Raw genomic sequence first — 22,581 nt, 5'->3', positions numbered from 1 at the left:
TAACTCAAGGTTTCCATGCACAGGAGGTGCCTCTTTTAAAAGAAAGGAGGCTCTCAAACAAGAGGTCAAGGGATAAGGGTGAAAGGGGGTAGACTCAGGAGTAATCTTAGGAAATATTTCTTTACAGAAAGAATAGTGGATGCATGGAACAGTATCTGAATTCAAGAAAGCAAGGGATAAATTAAATACAGGGGATTTCCGAGGGAGTGATGGGAATTGCCAGAGCTACATAAGTTGGTCGGATGGGCAGACTACACGGGCCATACGGTCTTTTGCTGCAGTCACGTTTCTATGTTTCTTGTTACAAAGTGGCCTAAATGAGCAGCTCAAAGCAAAAAAAAAAAAAAAAAAAAAAAATGACGTTGGCTGAACATAGAAGCTAATGACAGTTCAGACTGTAATGGTGGTGTGAAGGGAGAGCGGGAGAAAGGCACAAAATGAGGCCTGGCAGCGAACGACAAATCCCCAAGCCGCTGCTAATTCTGACTTAACACAGCAGGCACTTCCCAGCCCCTTCCTCCTCAGCGGCCCACGCAGCCGCGGCGCTTCCTCCCGCCTACGGGCCTCTTACACAGAGGTCGCCGCCGGGCCCCTTGCTCGCTCCCAGGTTCTCCGGGAGGGGGCGGGGCCTGCGTCCCCGACGTCTCGCTTTCGCCCCGCCCTTCCCGCGTCACACGCGTTGCCCTGGGCGACGGAGGATGCGACGGGGGCGTCCGCGAGCCACGGAGCCGGCAGCTGGAGCCGGGCCTGGGCGGCGGGCATGGCGAACAACACCACCGACAAGAAGGTGGACGTCCTGACCCATGACCGGATGTGGTAATGCGGAGGCCGGGGGGGGGAGGGAAGGAGTCTGCAAAAATGTGCGCAGGAGAGAAGTGCAACAAAGCCGGTCCCAGCGGTAGTGCGGCCGGGGAAGGCCTGACTTACCGAGCGACCTCCTCTCGTAGACACACAGTGGGGGAGACGCCTTGGTTATCCGTTAAAACCGGTTTATTTCTTTGAAATGCATTCATTTACTCACATTTAGTGACTGGCCCTTCCTGCCCGCTCAAGGCGGGATACTGCAGGTAGATCTCCCCCCCCCCCTCCTCCACGCCCAACAAGAGGAGAAGTTTAGAGATGGAAGATATAACCAAAGTATAAAAGTACTGTTAAACACATTATAAGTACAAACAAGGACTAAAACAATCAGTCCAGAAAAGCCCATAACCATTGCGATCAATTCTAGTGCTGGCCCTGGTACAAGGCACTAAAACAGAGCAACCCCAGCACTCCTCAAATAAATCCCCACAATATCTAAAAGCTCAAGAATATGGCCTGGGGAAGATTATTAAAAAAAAAACCAAAAAAAGGCTGTCGGCATGCACAGTCCCAGCCCCCCCTTTCTTTCGGCCGGGCACTTCGGCAAGTAACAGGGGCTACCCGCACGGCCGGGCCCTTTGTGAAATGCATGCGGTACTTGATAACTCTTTGAAAATTACCTCCTTAGCCTGGGAAAGCCCAACCGTGGAGCATCAGTCTGTTAATAGAGTTGTGGCTTCCAAATGTTCTATTGCTCATTAGTGACCAATGGCTGGCTTTCCATTCAGTGATCTAACAACAAATTATAGAGATATTAACCATCAAAAGTGTACAAAAAAATAACCAAGATAAAAGGGCATGTTATTTACCTCCGATTAGCTAAATATCCTGAAACATGTAGAGAGCCTCATCTATCAGTTCTGTAAAACAAATTGTGCATGTTCTTCTGTTTTATTTAAAATTACTTCTACCCCTCGCCCTCCAAACGTCTTCTAATGACTGAACAGTTGCTGTCTAAAAGCAGTTTTTGTAGGTCAATTCCTTAATGAATAATTTTAAATAATGCAGTATTAGTTGGATTTGATTTTTCTAGTAGAGCTTGGAACTGGCTCGGGTTGCTGACAATATTCTGTTTATTGGGTATTGGGAAGAAGTGTTAGACATTCCAATCTGTTTCCAAATATGTGCAGATTTAATTAAGAAAAAAAAATTGGAAATAGCATACTCCAGAGTAGCTGGTCATCCTGATGGGCTGCTTGGAGCTTTAGCTCTGAGAAGTGTAGGTTATTTCTGTTACATCACACTCTGGAATGTATTGTTCCATAGAATGTATGTTTGGTATTCATTAATTGCCCAAGATGGTTATTCATTTTGAAATATTAAATCAGTTGTATGTTCAGCTGTATATTGAGCAGAATAAAAATGTATAAAAGTGCCTGCCTTCAGACAGTGGTATTGGGAATCTTTTGTGGTATAGAGAAAGTGATGTTGAATACTGCCCTGGTACAATAAAAAGTAACTGTTGCTAAATGATTGGTGAATTCATATGCTCTCCATCTAAGAGAGGAGCAATGGGTTTGAAAAAACTTGGGAAATTTTATCTTGTAGACAATACAGCAGCACGTTGTGCATATTTCTATTGCTTCTGTCCTTGTAAACCATCCCCATTTGTTCCAACTTAATAATGACGCTCTCGTACTTACCCACATACTTTAAAGACAGATCCAAACCAGACTCGGGTGCACGCTTACTAGGTTTCAGAAAGAATGCAGCCTGAAACCCCTAGCCATGGACTAACATCATGTTAGATAACAGCAGCTGATAGACTTACCTGTTATTCTGGTTCATGCTGCTAAGAATGAACCAGAATTTTAAAAGACCTCCAATTTTAAAAGACCTGCACTGGCTGCCTATCTCCTTCCGTTCACAATACAAAACACTCACCATTCTTCACTGCTCATTATACCAACTCCATCACACCTGGCTGGAAGAAATGCCTCGCTTCCGCACTTCCAACCGCCCCACAAGAAGTGCTCATGCAGGTACCCTACACATTCCTTCCCTGAAGGCTGCGCATCTGTCCCTCACCAGAGAAAGGGCTTTCTCCATAGCTAGCACCTACCTCTGGAACTCCCTCCCTCCGAATAGAACCATCACTTAACAAATTCAAAAAAGGAGTCAAAACATGGCTCTTCAAGCAGGCATACCCTGACTCAACCAATACGTAGACTTCTCCTAAATGGACCTTTCTAAGAATCTCCACTACCTGCCCTCCTCCCCCCCTGCCGTGCCCCTCCCCCCCTTGCTCTTCTCCTTTTCCATCTGTGCCCCTACCCTCCCCCCCTGGAATTTGCTGCACTTCATAACCCCTATACCACGTTCTCATTGTTAAAGATAAAGTTTTCTTAGTTTGTACAAAGTTTCTCTTTCTTTCTTTCTACCTTTTTCCTCCATAGCTATTTAGTTCTTTTATGTTATTATATATAATCTCAGAATGTTTTTACGATGCTTATATCTTACACCATTTGCGTTTAACTATGACATGTTGTTCTGTTCATTGTATTTTCCTCCTTTCAGTTCATTGTAAGCCGGTATGATGTGCCTCACGAATGTCGGCAAAGAAACGTCTATCAATAAATAAATAAATAAAGAATGCATCTCAGCTGCCAGCAATAGAAGCCTGACCATTTGTAGGATATTGCTCTCATCCAAGGACTGTCACTGCACTGGCTGAATTAAAAATGCATTGGAAGAGAATTAGAAAATAATGGGACAAAACCCAAGATAATTTTGAATTAAAGCTCATGGTGCCAAAGTTCGTAGTAAAGTCCAGTTCTGATTGAGCTGGAAACTCCAACTGAGTAGAAGGAAACTGCTGTTCCTTAGCTCCAAAAAAAGTACAAGCTAAGCTCCAAAGGTACTAGTGAGTAATTTGACTCCAACAACTTTTTGACCTGAGACGACTGAGCTCACATGGACGATAAGTGACCATCCATTCTTTCTACAACCAGTGAATCATTACAGATTATTTAAGAGATACAGATAGTCCAAGTCATGTGTTTATTGGGGTCCCCATTCCCACGCACTGGTTGAGTTTATGCCCCTAGTTGCACATGCCATTACATTATCAGCTATTGTCCAAGCTGCTTTTCAGTTAGTGCCTGAACAGAAGGGCGGAAATAGACATGCATATGTATGAACAGAGATGGCATTGAGGCAATCCAGAGAAGGGCTTCCAAAATGCAACAGAAGCCTTTTGAGTTGAGACTTAGAAATTGAAACATGTATACCCTAGAGAAGAGCAAAGACAGGGGAAATATGATAGACACATTCAAATGGGTGGCAAACTGAGGAGCAATGTAAGGAAAGATTTTTTTTTATGGAAAGGCTGGTGGAAGCGTGGAACACCCAGGAACAGTTATGGAGTGTAAGAGGGCAGGAGGTAAGGACAGAGGATCCTTAACTGCTAAAAGTGTGGAGAGCAGACAGCATGTCCTAGTGACATGTGTTTAAGTGTTCATAGTGCTGTACTCATCTGATTCAAAAATGGATATTCCTTAGCATTTGGGTAGGTCAATCCCAACAAGTGGAGTTATACACCTCTGCCAGCAGATGGAGACAGAGCAAAAACTGATGTAACGGCTATGTATTTCCACCCCAACATCAGCCCGCCAGTATTCTCTGTCTTCAGAAGATGGTGGACATGCATTTCCCTTCGGGGGATTTCCTTGATGTGTTCTGTCATGAAACGCACCACCATCCTGGTAGAGGGAGGTGTGGCTCTGAAGGAGGTTCAGGCTAGGAGGATTGAAGCATGTGAGGCAGTGACAATGAACTTGCAAATTGCTTCTTGTTGCGCCTTGGTAGCTTGGGCTACCTTGCGGCTTTGTCAAGAGTCTGGCGGCGTTGATTCCGATTTAGGACCTATAGTAGAACCAGGGGTCGCCTTCTTGGCTGATGTGGGCTGGGATTTGCTTCGCACAGCTGCCAGAACTGCTTCAGTTACTGCAGCCAGGAGACAGCTGTGTGTGTGCGGTGGTCATGTGGAGGTATATTTTATATTGTGTCATAGAACATGCAGAAACAAATATTACAAAACTTAGTTTACTAAATGTTGTGAATATATGGATAATAAATCAGCAAAGTAATATCAACGTTAAATGCAGTATCACATTAAACTGTACATAAATCAATGCAGGTAAACAGGAGACAGACAGAAATAAAGATAGAACATTAATCAAAGGATAATAAAGAACAAAAGGACGAACGCCTCCCTTATACGCCCTCCTCATATACATAAGCCAGTGTTCATAGGAAATCTGGAGGACTCAGATCCAGGAACTCTGAAAGAACGAGCTGCTCTTTGCTCTTCTCAGCTCATCCAACTAACATAAGCAAATTCTATGCTTTATATATCCCTCTCTTCAAGTTAGGTGCTTCAGTTTGCAATTTTACCCAGGAAGATACTTCAGTACCAGTCCTTTGATCTCCCATTTGGTAAAAGACATCAGTTGTTTAACTTATTATCAGCTCATTGGTATAGGTACTAACTTTTAGCATTTGATCTTCTCAGGTGATAAGAAATACCAAATGTCTTAGTCTTTGATGTCCCCAGAGATACCAGATGTTCCTTGTGGCCATCCCAGCTCTGTATCAGCTCACTGTTGCAAGAATGCAGGGAGCAAACAGTCAGGCTCTTGGATGTGCATTTTCCCTTACCCCTTATTCAGTAAGGGGAGGAAAACGCGCATCCAACCCGCGGCACCTAATAGCGCCCTCAACATGCAAACGCATGTTGATGGCCCTATTAGGTATGCGCACGGGATATAGAAAGTAAAATGTGCAGCCAAGCCGCACATTTTCCTTTCAGAAATTAGCGCCGACCCAAAGGTCGGCGCTAATTTCTTCCGGCACCGTGAAAGTGCACAGAAAAGCAGTTTAAACTGCTTTTCTGTGCACCCTCCGACTTAATATCATGGCGATATTAAGTCGGAAGTCCCGAAAAGTAAAAAAAATTTGAATTCGGCCCGCGGTTGTCGGGCCGAAAACCGGACGCTCAATTTTGCCGGCATCCGGTTTCCGAGCCCGTGGCTGTCAGCGGGCTCGAGAACCGACGCCGGCAAAATTGAGTGTCGGCTGTCAAACCCGCTGACAGCCACCGCTCCTGTCAAAAAGGAGGCGCTAGGGACGCGCTAGTGTCCCTAGCGCCTCCTTTTCCTCGTTTTTACCGCGTCACCTAATTTAAATACAGAATTGCACGCACCGGGAGAGCGGGAGTTCGTCCACTCTCCCGCAGACTTTACTGTATCGGCCCAAGTGATAGTGTCATGCTTTTATTCAGTCCCTGCACTCAAATTATATGCAATATATTGATTCATACTCATCCATCATTGGAGTCTGTTCTGATCCATAGCTGTCTATTCACGGTACAAAGTCTTCCAGAGATCTAGCTAACATACCTAAAATTATCTTTCCACACTGGCGGCGCAACTGGAGCACAGATACTATTTCAAAGTCCAATCTGACCAAGCTGCCTTTCAAAGGCTCGCTTTTGTTTGGCAAAGAATTTGAAAAAATAGCAAGTAAATGGGGAGAGACCCAGGTCCCATGTTTGCTGAAGGATAAGAAGCCAGTTTCACGGACTTCTCGGGCGAGGGGAGGTTTTTCCCAGAGATCCCGTCCCTTCTGCAGATCTCAGTTCTTTCGCTCCCAAGGTCTTCGAAAAGAAATGGGCTCTAGAGGCGGAGCTCCTCTGTCTTCCCAATGAATGTTTGCAGGCTCACCTGGTGGGGTGGGAGATAGGTGGTTGTCTCTCCCAGTTTTATCACAGGTGGGCCCAGATTACTTTGGATCAATGGATTCTAAGTGGTTTGGAATGGCTATGCTCTAGAATTTCTTCACATTCCTCCAGATACCTTCATGGTCTCTCCAGGCAACTCCCTCAGAAGAGGGTAGAAGTGGAAGCGACTTTACCATGGCTGGTGATTTTGAAAGCGATGATTCCCGTTCCTGAATTGCAGTGAAATACGGGCCTATGTTCCATTTGTTGTGCCCAAGAAGGAAGGGTCGTTTTGAATCATGCTGGATCTCAAGGGTGTCGACCTACAGCTACGAGTCACTCGTTTCAGAATGGAAGTGGTGTGCTCTGTCATAATGGTAGTTCAAACAGGGGCGTACCGCATGTCTCTGGATCTGACAGAGGCATATCTGTGTATTCCCATCCAGCAGGAACATCAATGGTTCCTCCGATTTGCCATCCTGGATCATCATTACCAATTTCAGGCCTTGCCTTTCGGACTAGGGTCAACGCCCAGGACCTCTTCCTAGGTCATGGTAGTATTAGAGGCCACCCTTTGCAAGGAGGGCATTTTAGTTCACCCCTATCTGGATAACTGGTTGATTCGAGCCAAGCCAAAGGAAGAAAGTGTTTGCATTTCCTGCAGGGTGGTTTCCTTGCTACGGGAACTAGGATGGGTGGTGAAACTGGCCAAGAACAATTTGCTGCCATCGCAGACCATGGAGTATCTCGGGGTTCAATTCGATACAAGGCAGGGCAGAGTGTTTCTGCTGGAGTTTTGGATCTACTCATTGATGCTGGTAGTGTGATCCCTGTGGAACTGTTCGTCTGACCGTGTGGTCTTATCTACAAGTCCTGGGGTTGATAGCTGCCACATTAGAAGTGGTTCCTTGGGCGAGGGCACATATGCACCCTCTTCAGCGTGCTTTGCTCTCCCAATGGAGTCTGCAGTAGAATTATGGAATGATGCTGCTCCTTCCATTAGAGGTGAAATCCCAGTTGAACTGGTGGTTACACGCGGACCATCTCAGGAAGGGAATTTCCCTGATGACGCCGGATTGGTTGATATGACAGATGTGAGCCTTCAGGGCTGGGGGGCATACTGTCAGGAGTTGATGGTGAAAGGGCGCTGGAATTCAGTGGAGCAGCAGTGGAACATCAACAGTCTGAAGGCACATGCAGTTCGGTTGGCGTTGCTGCTGTTTGCCGAGTGGCTAGAGGCTCAGCAATCCGGATAATGTCCGACAGTGCAACAGCAGTGGCTTGCATCAATCATCATGGTGGAACCAAGAGTCGACAGGTGTCGAAGGAGATAGAAGAGCTCATGGTATACATGGAGCAGTATCTCCTATGCATATCCACCTCTCACATTGCTGGAAGGACAATATCAGAGCCAATTTCCTCAGCAGGGGAAGCTTGGACCCAGGAGAATGGGAGCTGGCGGATAGGCTTTTCAGCACCTGGTGGACCATTGGGACCTACTGGATCTAGATCTATTAATAAACTTCAACACCACAAAAGTTCCACGCTTCTGCAGTTGCAGGCAGGACCTAAAAGTGATGGGCATAGACGCTCTCATTCAGGAATGGCCACATGGTGCCCTGCTGTATGCATTCCTGCCTTGGCCTTTGATAGGCAGGCTGGTACAGAAGATTGCAAGTCAAACCAACACCATCCTTTTAGTGGATCTGGGTCAGTTCTGTCTTATGTTTTGGCCATTGAAAGAGCTTGGCTGTTGAAGCACAACTATTCACCTTCTGTAATTTTCACTTTTCTTTCGGCCCAGAAATTTTCTATTTCTCTAGTTTACTTTAAAGGTTGGAGGGTCTTTGAGGCCTGGTGTTCTGAGCAAGGTACTCAACCACTCAAGATAGATATTCCTTTGATTTTGGAACATTTACAGGACAGTTTGCTTAAGAGTTTGGCCCTTAATACCTTGAAGGTTCAAATTGCAGCACTGGCTTGAACAGGGAAAGAGTCAATGGAGGACCTTTGTCTTCCCATCCGGATGTGTCCCGTTTCTTGCAAGGAGTTAAACATCTTCGCTGTTGACCCTGAACTGGTGCCACTTTTTTTTTAAATAAGAAAATTACCATGGAGTGTTGAAGGGAACTAAGTGGGATCTTGTATGCTTTTTTTGTACAAGATGGTGGATACAAAGGAGGAAGACAAAAAATGACTTCTGGATATGGAGAAATCTTGCAAGTGGTCACACTCTGTGGCTGGCAGCTGGGACAGTGTGGACAGTACAAGTGGTCAGACTGGATGGGGTGGATGGTCTTTTTCTGCTGTCATTTACCATTTTGCATTCCAGAGCTAATGTTACCCCGTGACAGTCAGATTTGTATTAAATAGCAGGGTTTTACTTAGCCAATAAGATACACTTGGATTACATTCTGAAGACTTTCAACACAGCCATTCAAGAAGTATAACATCAAGGTAGACAGCACTGTATTAGATTCTTATAACTGCAATAGTTTCCATTGATTTTATTAGTTTGTGCTATTGTTATCTTAGAGTTTGGTAATAAATTACTGCTGCCTTGTGCATGTTTTATTACATAAGTATCACAATAACCATTAACCCAATCAGATGGTAATTTCAGACTCTGTAAACCGCATTATGGTATCATGGATTCTCCTAGAACAAGGGTGTGGCTCATCACAGGTTCACCCATATGCACAAGAATTAATTAGGTGGGAATTGAATGTATGTATTTATTTTTTGTTATTTTATATTCCGCTTTTTGACACTTCAAAGTGAATAACATTCAGGTACTGCAGGTATGCAAATAGAGACTTTTTCAATATTAAAGCCAATGAACAAAATTCGGTGCTTTATTGTCCAGTGCTGAGCTGCATGCTCTGCACTTTCATCTCTTGTTTCCTGCTTGGTTTTAAGAGGATTTACATGCATGTTCTCGCATTCCCTCAGGAAGAGTCATGTTGAACATGAGAAAGAGGCAGCTAAGAAATGGGCATACAATTGGGGATTTTTAACCACACCATATGAAGAGGTAAAAAAAAAAAATAAATAAAGCCAAACACTGATTTCTGACAGGCAGATTTATTCTACATTCTGGGAGTCAGTGATTGAAATGTACAGTTTACAGATTGGAAGCTAACAGGATGCCTTTCAACGTCTTTACTTCTTGTGCACTCTTCTTTGGTACGTACAGTTTGCAGAACAGTCACATCTGTAAATAATGAGATCTCATTATTCACAGAATTGTTCTCCCAATACCAACTGTGGAAACTTGTCTCTGATACCAGCCGATAAAGAATGGTATCATTTCCTCTCCCTCCCGCCTCTAGTGCCACTGTTTTCCGGATCCAGGGGTCCCCTTGTCCTGCGACTGCCATTTACACTTGAAGAAGGATTCCTGGCGTATATGTGCATGATAAAATGGAAAAGAAGTCAATATTCTGAGCCATTTAGATGGATAACTCACAAGTTTTTCATCTGACTCCAAATTTGCCATTTAAAGGTTTAGTTTTGAATATTAACCTTATTGTGTTCTGGTGATTATCGCTAGACCCACGTCACCTTTGACTCATGATTTCGAATGCCTCCAGGACCCTCTTAGCCAATAAAAATTGCCAGATTGGTTGCAAATAGAAAGACTTCTGACTTCACCAGAAACATAGTGCCTGGCATGTGGTATAGTTACTCAATTAAATGAACAATATGACATCCTCCGGTAGAAGTAGCACTTCCGGAAAGGGTAATATTAATGTTGACCCAATAAAAGTTTATACAGAATCTCACCCTGGGAAAAGAATCCCACTTTTCCCAGTACCTGTATAGCTCCTAGAGCTCTCCACCCCTGGATGCTGTTGGTTTGTTTTAAAATTATGTTCTTTTTTTTTTTTTTTTTTTTTTAGTTGATAAAAAATGAGAAAAAGAAAGAAATAGTGAAGATAAGTGTTCCAGTGCACCTGCAAGTTCGTCAAGGGAGCCCAATAGAAAAATATATTAAGGTCAGATAACAACAGAGGAATGAACCTATTACAGTGAATCCTATTTTTAGGAGCATGTGTCAAGTAAGACCACCTGCCCAGTATATGTGGGGAAGGCCAGATGCTCTCCCTGAGTGCTGCAGTCAGGTGGACATGTAAGTAGCCAAAATGCTTTAATTAGCATCACTTAGAAAACTACCTATTGAATATATCCCAATGATTCACCCGCATGTTGTACACTACCTCATGCTGAAAGATACATAATAAAAATATAACAGAAGCCGCAGCTGTCAAGCACTTGCAATTTTGGCCCGGTGGTGATCGTAATTAACAGGTTTCACTGCAATTAATTCCTACAGTAAAACACATTGCTATAAGACTGCATATGGGCAGAAGGCTTCCACAGGATGTTACTATTGTATGCATCTTACCTTACCACTGCAGGTGCACATTTACACCTGCGTTTTTCCTGCTGCCTGCCACTGTCTTTAAACCATAAAATTTACAACTTGCTGCTTTAATTCCGATTCGGTCACCTATAAACCTGTATCGCCAAAGCTTTAGCCCTGCTCTCTTGTATTGAGCGATGACAAAAAAAAAAAATGTGAATGCGGACCCCTACCCCCATTCAAAAACGTGCTTTCACCCTGCCTGCAGTCAGAAAGCATGTTAGGATTTCTTATATAACCTTCTTTACTTGGATTGAAACGCAAACCGCAAATAGATTCCAATTTGGTTTTAAGCTACATAGTCCTGTGTATAGGAAAAAGAGGTCGTTAGCTACATGCACAATTGATCTTCCACATGTGGCTAAGTACAGTATTGCTTGTCTATTATTTATTGTTATTTGGGGGGGTTTCTGTAATTTACTAGTTGTAAAATATGACTGAGCTCTCTATAAAGAATCCCTTACTACCTACGCAATTTTTATGGGATGCTAAGAAAACACAAAGGTAAAAGGTTTGTTACAAAGATGCATAAAAACTATGGAAAGCAGATTTTGCATATAGATTTTTTTTTCTTACATTTGGCAGAAGCAGTTCACAACTGCATTTAAATATTTCATAACATAATGATACAATTCACATTTATATACCACATTAGTGCCGTTATCCTTTCCATTAATGATGCCGCTGTGCTAGGGCAGGGTGTCCCACCTGATCCGTGCTCAGCACTGGTTTTGTGCGACTGTCTGGAGCAATGAAATTGTATGGTAATTCTGAAGCTCACAAGGGAAGAACGTTCCAGTGAAAAAGAGAATTGTTTCTGAGCTTACTGCAGGCACAGAGCATAAAAAACATCTCATTTTGGAAATAAAATTCCAAAAAATGCTCCATAGAAATAATTGATGCTATCTAGCCAGTCTGAAAGCAAAACAAGGATTAGGAGTAAACAAAAGAAATGGCTGCACTTCTGTGGTTGTACCAGTTGCAACTTTCTTTGTAGATTTTGCCTAGTAAGAAAATCTTTGTCTTGGTACAATATTGTAAAGTTACCTTACAAAACTAGCTACTTATTTGCTATGATGCCCATTCATTTTTAGGATGGCAACAGAGGATCCTTCCACTTGCTGGGTGCATGTCTATGCTTGTGCTTGAGTCTGTCAAATCCTTATAAAAGTGGAACATTTCATTTTCTGTATTTGCTAGTCACTGAGTGGGCGTATCAATTATCTTTATCAAGGATGTGATTCTTCCTAAATTTCACAGGCATTTTTCAGCCTTGACCACAGAACAAAGTGAATTCGTTCTGGCAAAAAAAAACAGACTGAATATACTGTTTTGCGTAAACATGTCCTTCAGGTGTTATAGTCGTAAAGCAGAGACCCTTATGTTTTGCAGAGATGGCGTAACCAAAGTAAAGTCAGTGATGAAAGAGCAAAGAATCATCCCCAGGAATCTGTCAGCACTTAGTCACTGACTGAGCAGGAGCTTCCCAGTGTTGCTCCAAGTTCTGTTGTATTGGAAAGACATTGCTTGATGATTCATTGCAGTATCCTGTTCAATACTTGTAAAATGGTAAATGAGTCGCTGTGAAGTAGTGGACAGCTCTTTGAATACATTGATGAATCCATCAGCCATACAGCAAAAGGTCAAATGGTTTTCTAGTTGGTGCCAGAAACCCCAGTTCCCTGTACGTACCAGGATCAGTCCAGACTGCTGGGTTATGCCTCCCCTCCAGCAGATGGAGTCAGAGAGAAAACTGAAGACACTCCCCAGATATACTGGTGTGCCACCTGCGATCCTTCAGTATTTCCTCTGACTCCAGCAGATTGAGAGGCATAACCTGCGGTCCTGTCCCGGTTAGGTTATTTGTGCTGGGGATTTGCTCTTTTGAACTGGAACAAGTGCTGACTTACCTTCGAGTCTTTGTTGTTCAGTGTTGTCAGTCAGGTTTGTCATTGGTATTTGGCGCAGCGATAGTGCAGAGCGACAGCGCAGCGCTAAGTGGCAGGGCAGGCACAGAGGGCATTGCCCTCTTGGAATACCCGGATTAGTGTCCCAGTAGGTTGGGGGAGAGATTACCGGTGGGCCGGTCACCCTCCCCCCTATGTCCCAGGGTCCCTTACCCTGAAGGGGGTTTTGAAAAAAAAAAAAATAAATAAAAGTTTCCTTTTTCTGCCTTCGAGCCACTTAAGACCTTTTGGTGACAGGCAGTGAGCTTTTACTTCTAGCCCCGGCCTGCCGTGCCTCTGCGGACTCCGGAGGGGGTGGCTGGGTCACCCGGCGCATTTTTTGCGAGCCACGTTTGCTCTCCTCTGTTTTTTGGCGCGCTTTTACCTGCCGCCTGCGTTTCGGCCCAGGATGCCGCGATCTTCGGCCTGCTCGGCCTGCGGGGGCGCGACTCTCCCGCGAGGGTCTCTGCACCCGATGTCTTCCCGGGGGCGAGGGACCCTCGGGGGGGCCGAGCGCTGCCCGCAGCTGCCGTCCTTCTCCCTCCTCGTCGCGGCAGAGCAAGCAGCCGGGCTCCCGATATTCGGCCCCTCCCCCCTCGGGGAGGAGGGCGGCGGCCATCTTGGCCACGAGGCAGCCGGAGCTATCAGCGTCAGAGGAGGAGTTCTCCCCTCCTCCCTCTCCATCCGGTCTAATGACAGAATCGCCGCCCGTTTTGGATGAGGAGGCAGCCCCTCCCCCTTCTGGTGCAGGTAAGGCAGCTTTGAAGAGGTCTGTGCCTTTTTCGGCAGATTTTGTGCTGTTAATGCACAAAGCTTTCTTACAGGCAGAGGCAGGATGGGAAGCTGATGGACCCCCCCCCCCTCCCAAGCTTCCCAGGCTTGGGGGGGATCAGGGGAGCGTGGGGGTTAGTGGCCCTCGTCCGCGGGACTGCGGGGACCAGGGGGCTCAGGACCCCCGCCCGCCGGCTACAGGATTACCAGAGCCTCAGGGGGACCCGGATTCGTTCGCTGGGGGCGATCCGGCATTGGTTGAAGGGGACGACCCCCAGGTGCGCCGCTTGTTCGGCAAAGAGGAGTTAGCATTTTTAATCCTTCATGTATTGAAGGAGTTGGAGCTTCCGGCCCCGCATCAGGATGCGGACACTTCCACGGGGGACGTGGCCACGGCGGGCCTGAAGGCCCCCCCTCAAACGTTCCCTTTTCATCATAAGGTGTTACAACTTGTTTCCAAAGAGTGGGAGGTCCCAGAGGCTTCGCTGCGTGTGAGCAGGGCCATGGAGAAACTGTATCCCCTACCGGCGGACTCCCTGGATCTCCTAAAGACCCCCTCGGTGGATTCGGCGGTGATGGCTGTGGTCAAACACACCACCATCCCCGTTACGGGGGGGATAGCTCTCAAGGATCTTCAGGATCGCAAGCTGGAGGTCTTGCTCAAGCGCATTTTTGATGTAGCGGCCCTAGGGGTCCGGGCAGCGGCGTGCAGCAGCCTAGTGCAGAGGGCCAACCTGCGCTGGGTTCAGCAGCTGCTTACTTCCCAAGAGCTTCCACCTGGAGAGGCGGAGCAAGCCAACTGCGTGGAGGCTGCGGTGGCCTATACAGCGGATGCTTTGTATGATTTGTTGCGGACCTCAGCTCGGATTATGTCCTCCGCGGTTTCCGCACGGCGATTGCTATGGCTCCGTCGTTGGTCAGCGGACGCTTCTTCCAAGGCACGCCTAGGTTCCTTTCCTTTTAAGGGTAAGCTATTGTTTGGTGAAGAGTTGGATCAACTTATCAAAGACCTGGGTGATAATAAGGTTTACAAGTTGCCAGAGGACAAACCGCGTCAGTCTTGGTCTTTTGGAAATGCCAGAGCTCGTTTTCGGGGTCAGCGCCGGTTCCGAATGGGGAGGGGTGGCTCCTTTTCCCAGAAGCAACCGGCAAGGTCCCAATCTTGGTCTTCTTCTTCCTTTCGTGGTAGGCGGCCTCCCCGGGGGGGTGCCTCGCAGTCTTTCCCGGCCATCAAACCAGCTCAATGAAGGTGCGCAGGCCCACTCCTCGGTTCAACTTATCGGAGGTCGGTTGTCCCGGTTTTGGGAGGAGTGGGTCAAAATAACTTTGGATCAATGGGTCCTTGACGTGGTGCATCACGGTTACGAGTTGGACTTTGCTCGACCCCTCCGGGACTTTTTTATGATATCCCCTTGCGGGCCTCGGGAAAAGCAACTTCTTATAGCCGAAACGGTGAACCACTTACGGGCCCTCGGGGCAATACTACCCGTTCCCCCCGGACGAGACAAGAACGGGCCGCTATTCCATTTATTTTCTAGTCCCAAAGAAGGAAGGTACGTTCCGTCCCATTCTGGATTTGAAGCGAGTAAACAAGGCCTTGCACGTTCCCCGGTTTCGCATGGAAACTCTAAGGTCTGTTATTGCGGCCGTCCACAAGGGAGAATTTTTGGCTTCTTTGGATCTAGCCGAGGCATATCTCCACATCGGAATCCGGGAGCGTCATCAGAGATATCTGAGATTCATGGTGTTGGGAGAACACTACCAGTTTTGTGCCCTTCCTTTCGGCCTCGCTACAGCGCCACGAGTGTTTACCAAGGTTCTTGTGGTAGTCGCCGCTTTCCTGCGACGTCAAGGAATATTGGTACATCCCTACCTGGACGATTGGCTCATACGGGCAAAATCGGAAACCGAGTGCAACCGGGCAGTCCGATTGGTGATACACAACTTCAGTCGCTAGGCTGGGTGGTCAACTTTGCAAAGAGCCAGCTGCTTCCGAGTCAATGGTTGGAATTTTTGGGAGCACGTTTCGATACCCTGGTAGGCAAGGTATTTCTGACCCGACAGAGAATGGAGCATCTGATGTTTCAGGTGCAGCGGCTTCTAGATCTCCAGTTACCCACGGCCTGGGATTATTTGCAAGTCATTGGACATATGGTGTCTACTCTGGAGATGGTACCGTGGGCTTTTGCTCATATGCGGCCGTTGCAAAGGGCTCTCCTTTCTCGCTGGGACCAGAAATCCGAGGATTACGGAGTGCAGTTGCCACTGTTAGAACCGGCGCGGTCCAGCTTAAGCTGGTGGTTGGTCCCGGACAATCTTTTGCAAGGAGTGGACCTCGAGCCCCCCCCTTGGGTCATAGTGACGACGGATGCCAGTCTGACCGGCTGGGGGGCAGTCTGTCAATCCCGTGCGGTGCAAGGGACGTGGACCCATCGCCAAGCTTCGTGGTCCATCAACCGTCTGGAAACCAGGGCAGTACGCCTAGCCTTGCGTCAATTTCTGCCAATGGTACGAGGCCGGGCGGTTCGAGTTCTGACAGACAACGAGACCACGGTAGCATACATAAATCGACAAGGCGGCACGAAAAGTCAGCAGGTGGCGGTCGAAGCGTCCTTGTTAATGGCCTGGGCGGAACGCCACCTGGCCCGCATCGCGGCCACTCACATCGCGGGCGTAGACAACGTTCAAGCGGATTATCTCAGTCGTCGGTACTTGGATCCCGGGGAGTGGGAGCTCTCGGACCAAGCGATGAGTCTCATCACCCGGCGATGGGGAGTGCCGTGCCTAGACCTGATGGCAACTCGGCTCAACGCCAAGGCAGCACGTTTTTTCAGCCGAAGGTGAGAACACGGATCGGAGGGGGTAGATACACTAGCGATTCCATGGCCTTGTCACACCCTTCTCTATGTGTTCCCCCCCTGGCCCTTAGTAGGCAAGGTGTTAAGGCGTCTAGAATCCCATCAGGGACCAGTGATTCTAGTTGCTCCCGAGTGGCCAAGAAGACCGTGGTTTGCGGACCTAGTCAATCTCGCCAGGGACGGGCCCTTACGGTTGGGCCACCTTCCGAACCTTCTTCGTCAAGGACCAGTATTTTTCGATCTAGCGGATCGCTTTTGTCTGGCGGCTTGGCTTATGAACGGCGGCGGTTGAGAAAGAAAGGCTATTCGGAGCCGGTTTATTTCTACCTTGCTTCGCGCGCGGAGACCTTCTACCACACTTGCTTATGCCAGGGTGTGGAAAGCATTCGACTGCTGGTGCGCGACCGCCCAAGTTCAGCCTCGTCGTGCGTCGATAGCGGATATCCTTACTTTTCTACAGGATGGTCTGAAGAAGGGTTTGGCTTACAGTTCTCTGCGAGTCCAGGTGTCGGCTCTGGGTTGTTTGAGAGGAAAGTTTGAAGGATCCTCTCTCGCATGTCATCCGGACGTGGCCAGATTCTTGCGCGGTGTTCGGAACTTACGTCCTCCACTCAGAGCCCCTTGTCCTTCCTGGAGCTTGAATTTGGTACTCAAGGGACTCACCGTCGCGCCCTTTGAGCCGCTGAGGCGAGCCTCCTTAAAGGATCTCACCCTCAAGACAGTGTTCTTAGTGGCCATAGCCTCCGCGCGTCGGGTATCGGAGCTACAGGCGCTCTCGTGCAGGGAGCCGTTCTTGCGTATCTCTGCCTCAGGGGTGTCGTTACGTACGGTTCCTTCGTTCTTGCCTAAGGTTGTATCGGCTTTTCACGTGAATCAGTCGGTGGACTTGCCGTCCTTCTCGGAGAAGGAGCTGCAGTCTTCTCACGGTTCCGACTTGAAGCGTTTGGATGTTCGTCGAGTGCTTTTGCGATATTTGGAAGTCACCAATGATTTTCGGCGGTCAGATCACCTGTTTGTGTTGTGGCAGGGGCCCAAAAAGGGTTTACAGGCCTCAAAAGCTACTATTGCCCGCTGGCTGAAGTGCTCGATAGCATCCACGTACATTGGGTATGGTAAGTCCGTTCCGGACGGGCTTAAGGCCCACTCCCTCCGTTCACAGGCGTCTTCCTGGGCTGAGAGTACTCAGGTCTCTACCCAGGAGATTTGTAGGGCGGCCACTTGGAAGTCGTTGCATACTTTTGCTCGACATTATCGCGTAGATGTTCGGGGGCCGTCGGCTGCTTCTTTTGGCAGCAGTGTGATTCGAGCGGGACTCTCGGGGTCCCATCCCATTTAAGGCGGCTTGGGTACATCCCAGCAGTCTGGACTGATCCTGGTACGTACAGGGAAAGGAAAATTAGGTTCTTACCTTTGCTAATTTTCGTTCCTGTAGTACCAAGGATCAGTCCAGACGCCCGCCCAAGTTTTCTGGGAGTCCGCTCGTATTTCAGGTTTTCTCGGTGTCAGATTCTTACGGATCGTGGTCCAGTTTCCACGGTAAGTTGACCTTAGTTTGGGTTGTTCTACACCGTTTTGGTTGTCCTGTTGTGGTCATGTTTGTTCCTTGTTGTTCTTGTTTCTCAAGGAAGTTTTTACTTGTTCTGCTCAATGGGTACTAACATATTTTGATGACTTTGACAATGGCTACAGTGGTCCTGTCGTTCGTTTCTGCTTTGATATCACATATACTGAAGGATCGCAGGTGGCACACCAGTATATCTGGGGAGTGTCTTCAGTTTTCTCTCTGACTCCATCTGCTGGAGGGGAGGCATAACCCAGCAGTCTGGACTGATCCTTGGTACTACAGGAACGAAAATTAGCAAAGGTAAGAACCTAATTTTCCTATACATTAACATCCACAAATGTCGGCAAATCTGGCCATACTTAAAGGTGAATTTTAAAAGCCCGATGCGCGCGTTAATTAGGGGATGTGTGAATAAGTCAGGCTCGCGTGTGCCGGGCGGTTTTAAAAGCTGCTGAGATACGTAGGTATCTCCCGAAGCTTGCACATCGCAGAAATTTTCAAAAGCGGGCATGGGCATTTCATAGCGTGAATCTAAAATGTGCACATAAATACTTACATGATCCGGCACGTGAAAGGGTCCCCTGCTGCGTAACTTTACTTCTGCTATGGGTGCCTTGTAAGTTATAAAATAAAAAAAAAGAGGCAGCTTGATAAGGTTTTAAGGGTCAGGGATTACTGGGGGGAGTGAAAGCTGTTAAAGCTTATTTTAAAGCATTCGCACATATGCGTGCATATGTGATAAAATGGCCGTGTCCCTGGGTGCGGGCTGACGAATGTGGTTTGAATCTTACCGTCTCAATGTTATTTTGCTCCTAATATAGAGAATTTGATTGAGAATGCTTTTCCTTGTCATTGTAACATGCCTTGGGAACATTATAAATTGCCATGCTGGGTCAGACCAAGGGTGCATCAAGCCCAGCATCCTGTTTCCAACAGAGGCCAAAACCAGGTTACAAGTACCTGGCAAGTACCCAAACACTAAGAAGATCCCATGCTACTGATGCAATTAATAGTAGTGGCTATTTTCTAAGACACTTGATTAATAGCAATTAATGGACTTCTCCTCCATGAACTTATCTAAACCTTTTTTAAACCCAGCTACACTATCTAGACTAACCACATCCTCTGGCAACAAATGCCAAAGCTTAATTGTGCATTGAGTGAAAAGGTATTTTCTCCGATTAGTTTTAAATGTGCTACTTGCTAACTTCAGGTAATCGCCCTAATCCTTCTATTATCTGAAAGAGGAAATAACCGATTCACATTTACCCATTCAAGACCTTTCATGATCTTAAAGGCCTCTATCATATCCCCCCCTCAGCCGTCTCTTCTCCAAGCTGAACAGGCCTAACCTCTTTAGCCTTTCCTCTTAGGGGAGCTGTTCCATCCCTTTTATCATTTTGGTCACTCTTCTCTGTACCTTCTCCATCGCAACTATATCTTTTTTGAGATGCCACAACCAGAATTGTACACAGTATTCAAGGTGGGGGTCTCACCATGGCGCGATACAGAGGCATTATGACATTCTCCGTTTTATTCACTATTCCCTTTCTAATAATTCCCTACATTCTGTTTGCTTTTTTGACTGCCGCAGCACACTGAACCAATGATTTCACTGTGTTATCCACTATGACGCCTAGATCTCTTTCCTGGGTGGTAGCTCCTAATATGGAACCTAACATTGTGTAACTAAAGCATGGATTATTTTTCCCTATATGCATCACCTTGCATTCATCTGAGAATCACAAAATCACACAGTATTATTAGACCCGAGCTGAAGTATGAGGTTCAGTTCTGGAGGCAACATCTCCAAAAGGATGTAGACAGAGTTGAGACAGTTCAGAAGAAGGCTACCAAAATGGTGCAGTCTACACCATAAAACCAGTAAGGAGAGACCAAGGACCTAAATATGTTAAGTCTAGAGAGAAAAGCAATGGGGGAATATAATTGGGACACATATATTTCAGAGGTAGAAATTATGCATAGGAGACAAGCATTGTTTTGTGAAAAGGAATTGTAGAATAAATGGTGATGGATGAAGCTAAGAGGCCATGAGATTGGGAGTAATATAAGGAACTATTTCTTCACAGAGAGGGTAGTGGAGGCAAAATCAGTAACAGAATGCAAGAAAGCATAGAAGAAACACAAAGGGATCCTACGTTTCAGGGAAAGGAGGAAAGTTGCCATGTTAGTCTACTCCAATATGTAGAAATAAGGGTCAACAAACAAGCTGTGGGTGATACCTTTTTATTGGACTAACTCAATGCATCTGTGAGGAGAAACCTGGAGATCAAGTAGAACCAATGATAATGCAGCAAGAAGGAAAATCAGACAAGTTCAATGCACTTTGTGTCCATTATCTGCCGTCATATTCTCTGTTTATATTTTATGTTTTCAACATAGAAAGAAACGCTTATGTTGTTTCTGTTATTTCCAGGTTAAACCATCTCCTCCAGTTCCTCAAACCACACAAGGACTTATTGGCTGGCGATCCACAGTCCCAGGGCTGGAACTAGAATGTTATGGTCGAGATCAGTATGGCAAACTCGACTTCTTAAAACAGATGAACTGGCCGGCTGAAGCCATTGACTGACTTTGATCTTCACAAACAAATGTACTGAACATTTTTCCCCTTTTTGATTTCAATTGGCATTGAATTAGGAATATAGGCATTGTTAACAGTGACATCTGCATATTTTCAACAGTGCATGAGGCAGGCAGGGGCCTAGAATGTCGAAGGCTTGTAAAACAGTAGTACACAGTGAAAACAGCCGCCCTTATACTCTGGTAGGAAAGATTACATAGCCTTTTGCTTGCTTGAAGTCAACTTTGGAAGTAGTGTTTACATTTGTGCATTAAAGATTACTTAGGAATTATTTGTATTATAGACATACGTTCAGGATATGAAGTCAACACCACTTAAAATAGGAGAAGCAAAATAATTCAATCCTTTATTATAGATTTACTGAAAGTTAAATTATCATAAAAATAAGGGATTTGATTTAAGACTGGGACAGAGACAGTTGAACAAAACTGTAATGTGCCTTCCCCACTCATCAGATCCCAGGCATACCATAAGCGCTTGAGTAGAAGTGGATTATATTAAAAGGTCTTCCTTTGGGAATAGTAGTTAAATTTGTGTTTCTGATTAATTACATCTGTTGGATTAATTATATATAGTTTTTGCATTGAAAGGAAAAGACCTATTTATTTTATATATGCAACTGTTCTACAAATTGAATTTTGTAACCTGAAGAGTATTGCTTAAAAGCTCATTTTCTATCACAGATTAAATTATTTTCATTCAACAAACTGCTTTTTTCATCAGTGGATTAGTTTGCTTTTTTCCATCCAAAATTCGGTCCTCTCCATCCGTCGTCCTAAACTAGCAGCGTGAGGAGCCAGGCTCTGGATATTCTTAACACTCATTTTGGCTTTCTCTTTTGATGGAAGTTTCATCTTCTTGGGCTCTGTTACGTAGAATGTTTTCCTCCACTCTGTGCCTATTCTGAAAATAAGATGCTCTGTACCAGATTGGGAACCAGGGAGAGAAAACTGCAACGATGTGAAGGTTTTTCAGCATGAATGGTTAATTTTGCATTTGTCCCAAATTTCACACACACGCAGAAACTCCCACAATTGCCATCAATCAGCAGAACGTCAACAAAACATGAAGTGCACCATTTTTCTTGCCTCCGTTCTGCCTCAGGTATAAATCTGATGCTGGGTGAAATGTGGCACAAAGCAAATTGCACCACAAAGCAATGTGCAAGTAGCACAGGAGCAGTTTTGCCCCGTCTTTTAGACCTGATGCGTGCTTATTAAACATCAGGAGGAACCTTCTCAGGTTTTTACAGGAATGGGATTTTGAATTGTATAACTGTCTGCAGCTATTGTAGGAGCTGTCAAGGAAAGAAGGTAAAAAAGATAAATCTTGGACCTGACAAGAGTACATTATTTTCATTAGCTTGACTGCCGTTACAAAACAACACTTCATTTCCTACTGCCTTGTGCCTAGCCCACAAAGCTCTAAAACCTGAAGCCCTGTGGGATGTTTGGATGCCACCTCCGTCACTGACTTAAAGGTGAATTTTTCAAAACTTTCAAACCGGCATGTGCGCACGTGCATCGGTCTGTGCCCAGGGGCGAGGCTAGGTTATAACTTGCACGTGTATCTGCACGCATGTTATAAAATATCCTGGCCAGCTCGCCAATCTGCTTCTACCGCCTAAGTCAGTTTTAAAAGCTCATCCCCGGTTCTTCCAGCTAAGAGTTAGGTCCTCCAAACCCCCCCTCGTTTAATGGCCTTCACTCCCCCCAGTTAACCCTGACCCTTAAAACTCCGCAGATCTTAGTTTACTTTTGAAACTTGCACGTCATCCCTAGCACAAGTAAAGTTATGCGGCGGGTTGTGTAAGTATTGTATGGTGCACATC

The 22,581-nt window shown here is 46.0% G+C and overlaps 1 protein-coding gene across 2 annotated transcripts; it reads left to right on the top strand.

The window, feature by feature from the left end:
* The first annotated feature begins 570 nt into the window (after positions 1-570).
* Positions 571-21,458, top strand: LOC115097126 (uncharacterized protein C20orf85-like). Of its 2 annotated transcripts, none has more exons than XM_029612660.1 (4): positions 571-787; positions 9,533-9,614; positions 10,483-10,578; positions 20,583-21,458. In XM_029612660.1, exons 1-4 carry the CDS (start codon positions 699-701, stop codon positions 20,736-20,738), a joined length of 423 nt encoding a protein of 140 aa, XP_029468520.1. In that variant the 5' UTR covers positions 571-698; the 3' UTR covers positions 20,739-21,458. The 2 variants fall into 2 exon arrangements, with proteins under 2 accessions (XP_029468520.1, XP_029468521.1); XM_029612661.1 differs by having other exon boundaries at positions 670-816.
* The last annotated feature ends 1,123 nt before the right edge of the window (positions 21,459-22,581 follow it).

The sequence above is a fragment of the Rhinatrema bivittatum genome, chromosome 8 (assembly GCF_901001135.1).
Source record: "Rhinatrema bivittatum chromosome 8, aRhiBiv1.1, whole genome shotgun sequence".
NCBI lineage: Eukaryota > Metazoa > Chordata > Amphibia > Gymnophiona > Rhinatrematidae > Rhinatrema > Rhinatrema bivittatum.
This window is presented reverse-complemented; position numbering and strand designations above follow the sequence as displayed.

Excerpts from the sequence above, each read along its gene's own strand:
- LOC115097126 (XM_029612660.1), top strand. The coding sequence starts at position 699 with ATGCGACGGGGGCGTCCGCGAGCCACGGAGCCGGCAGCTGGAGCCGGG. Across the intron at positions 9,615-10,482 it reads TAACCACACCATATGAAGAG|TTGATAAAAAATGAGAAAAA; the intron begins GTAAAAAAAAAA and ends TTTTTTTTTTAG. Across the intron at positions 10,579-20,582 it reads CAATAGAAAAATATATTAAG|GTTAAACCATCTCCTCCAGT; the intron begins GTCAGATAACAA and ends TGTTATTTCCAG.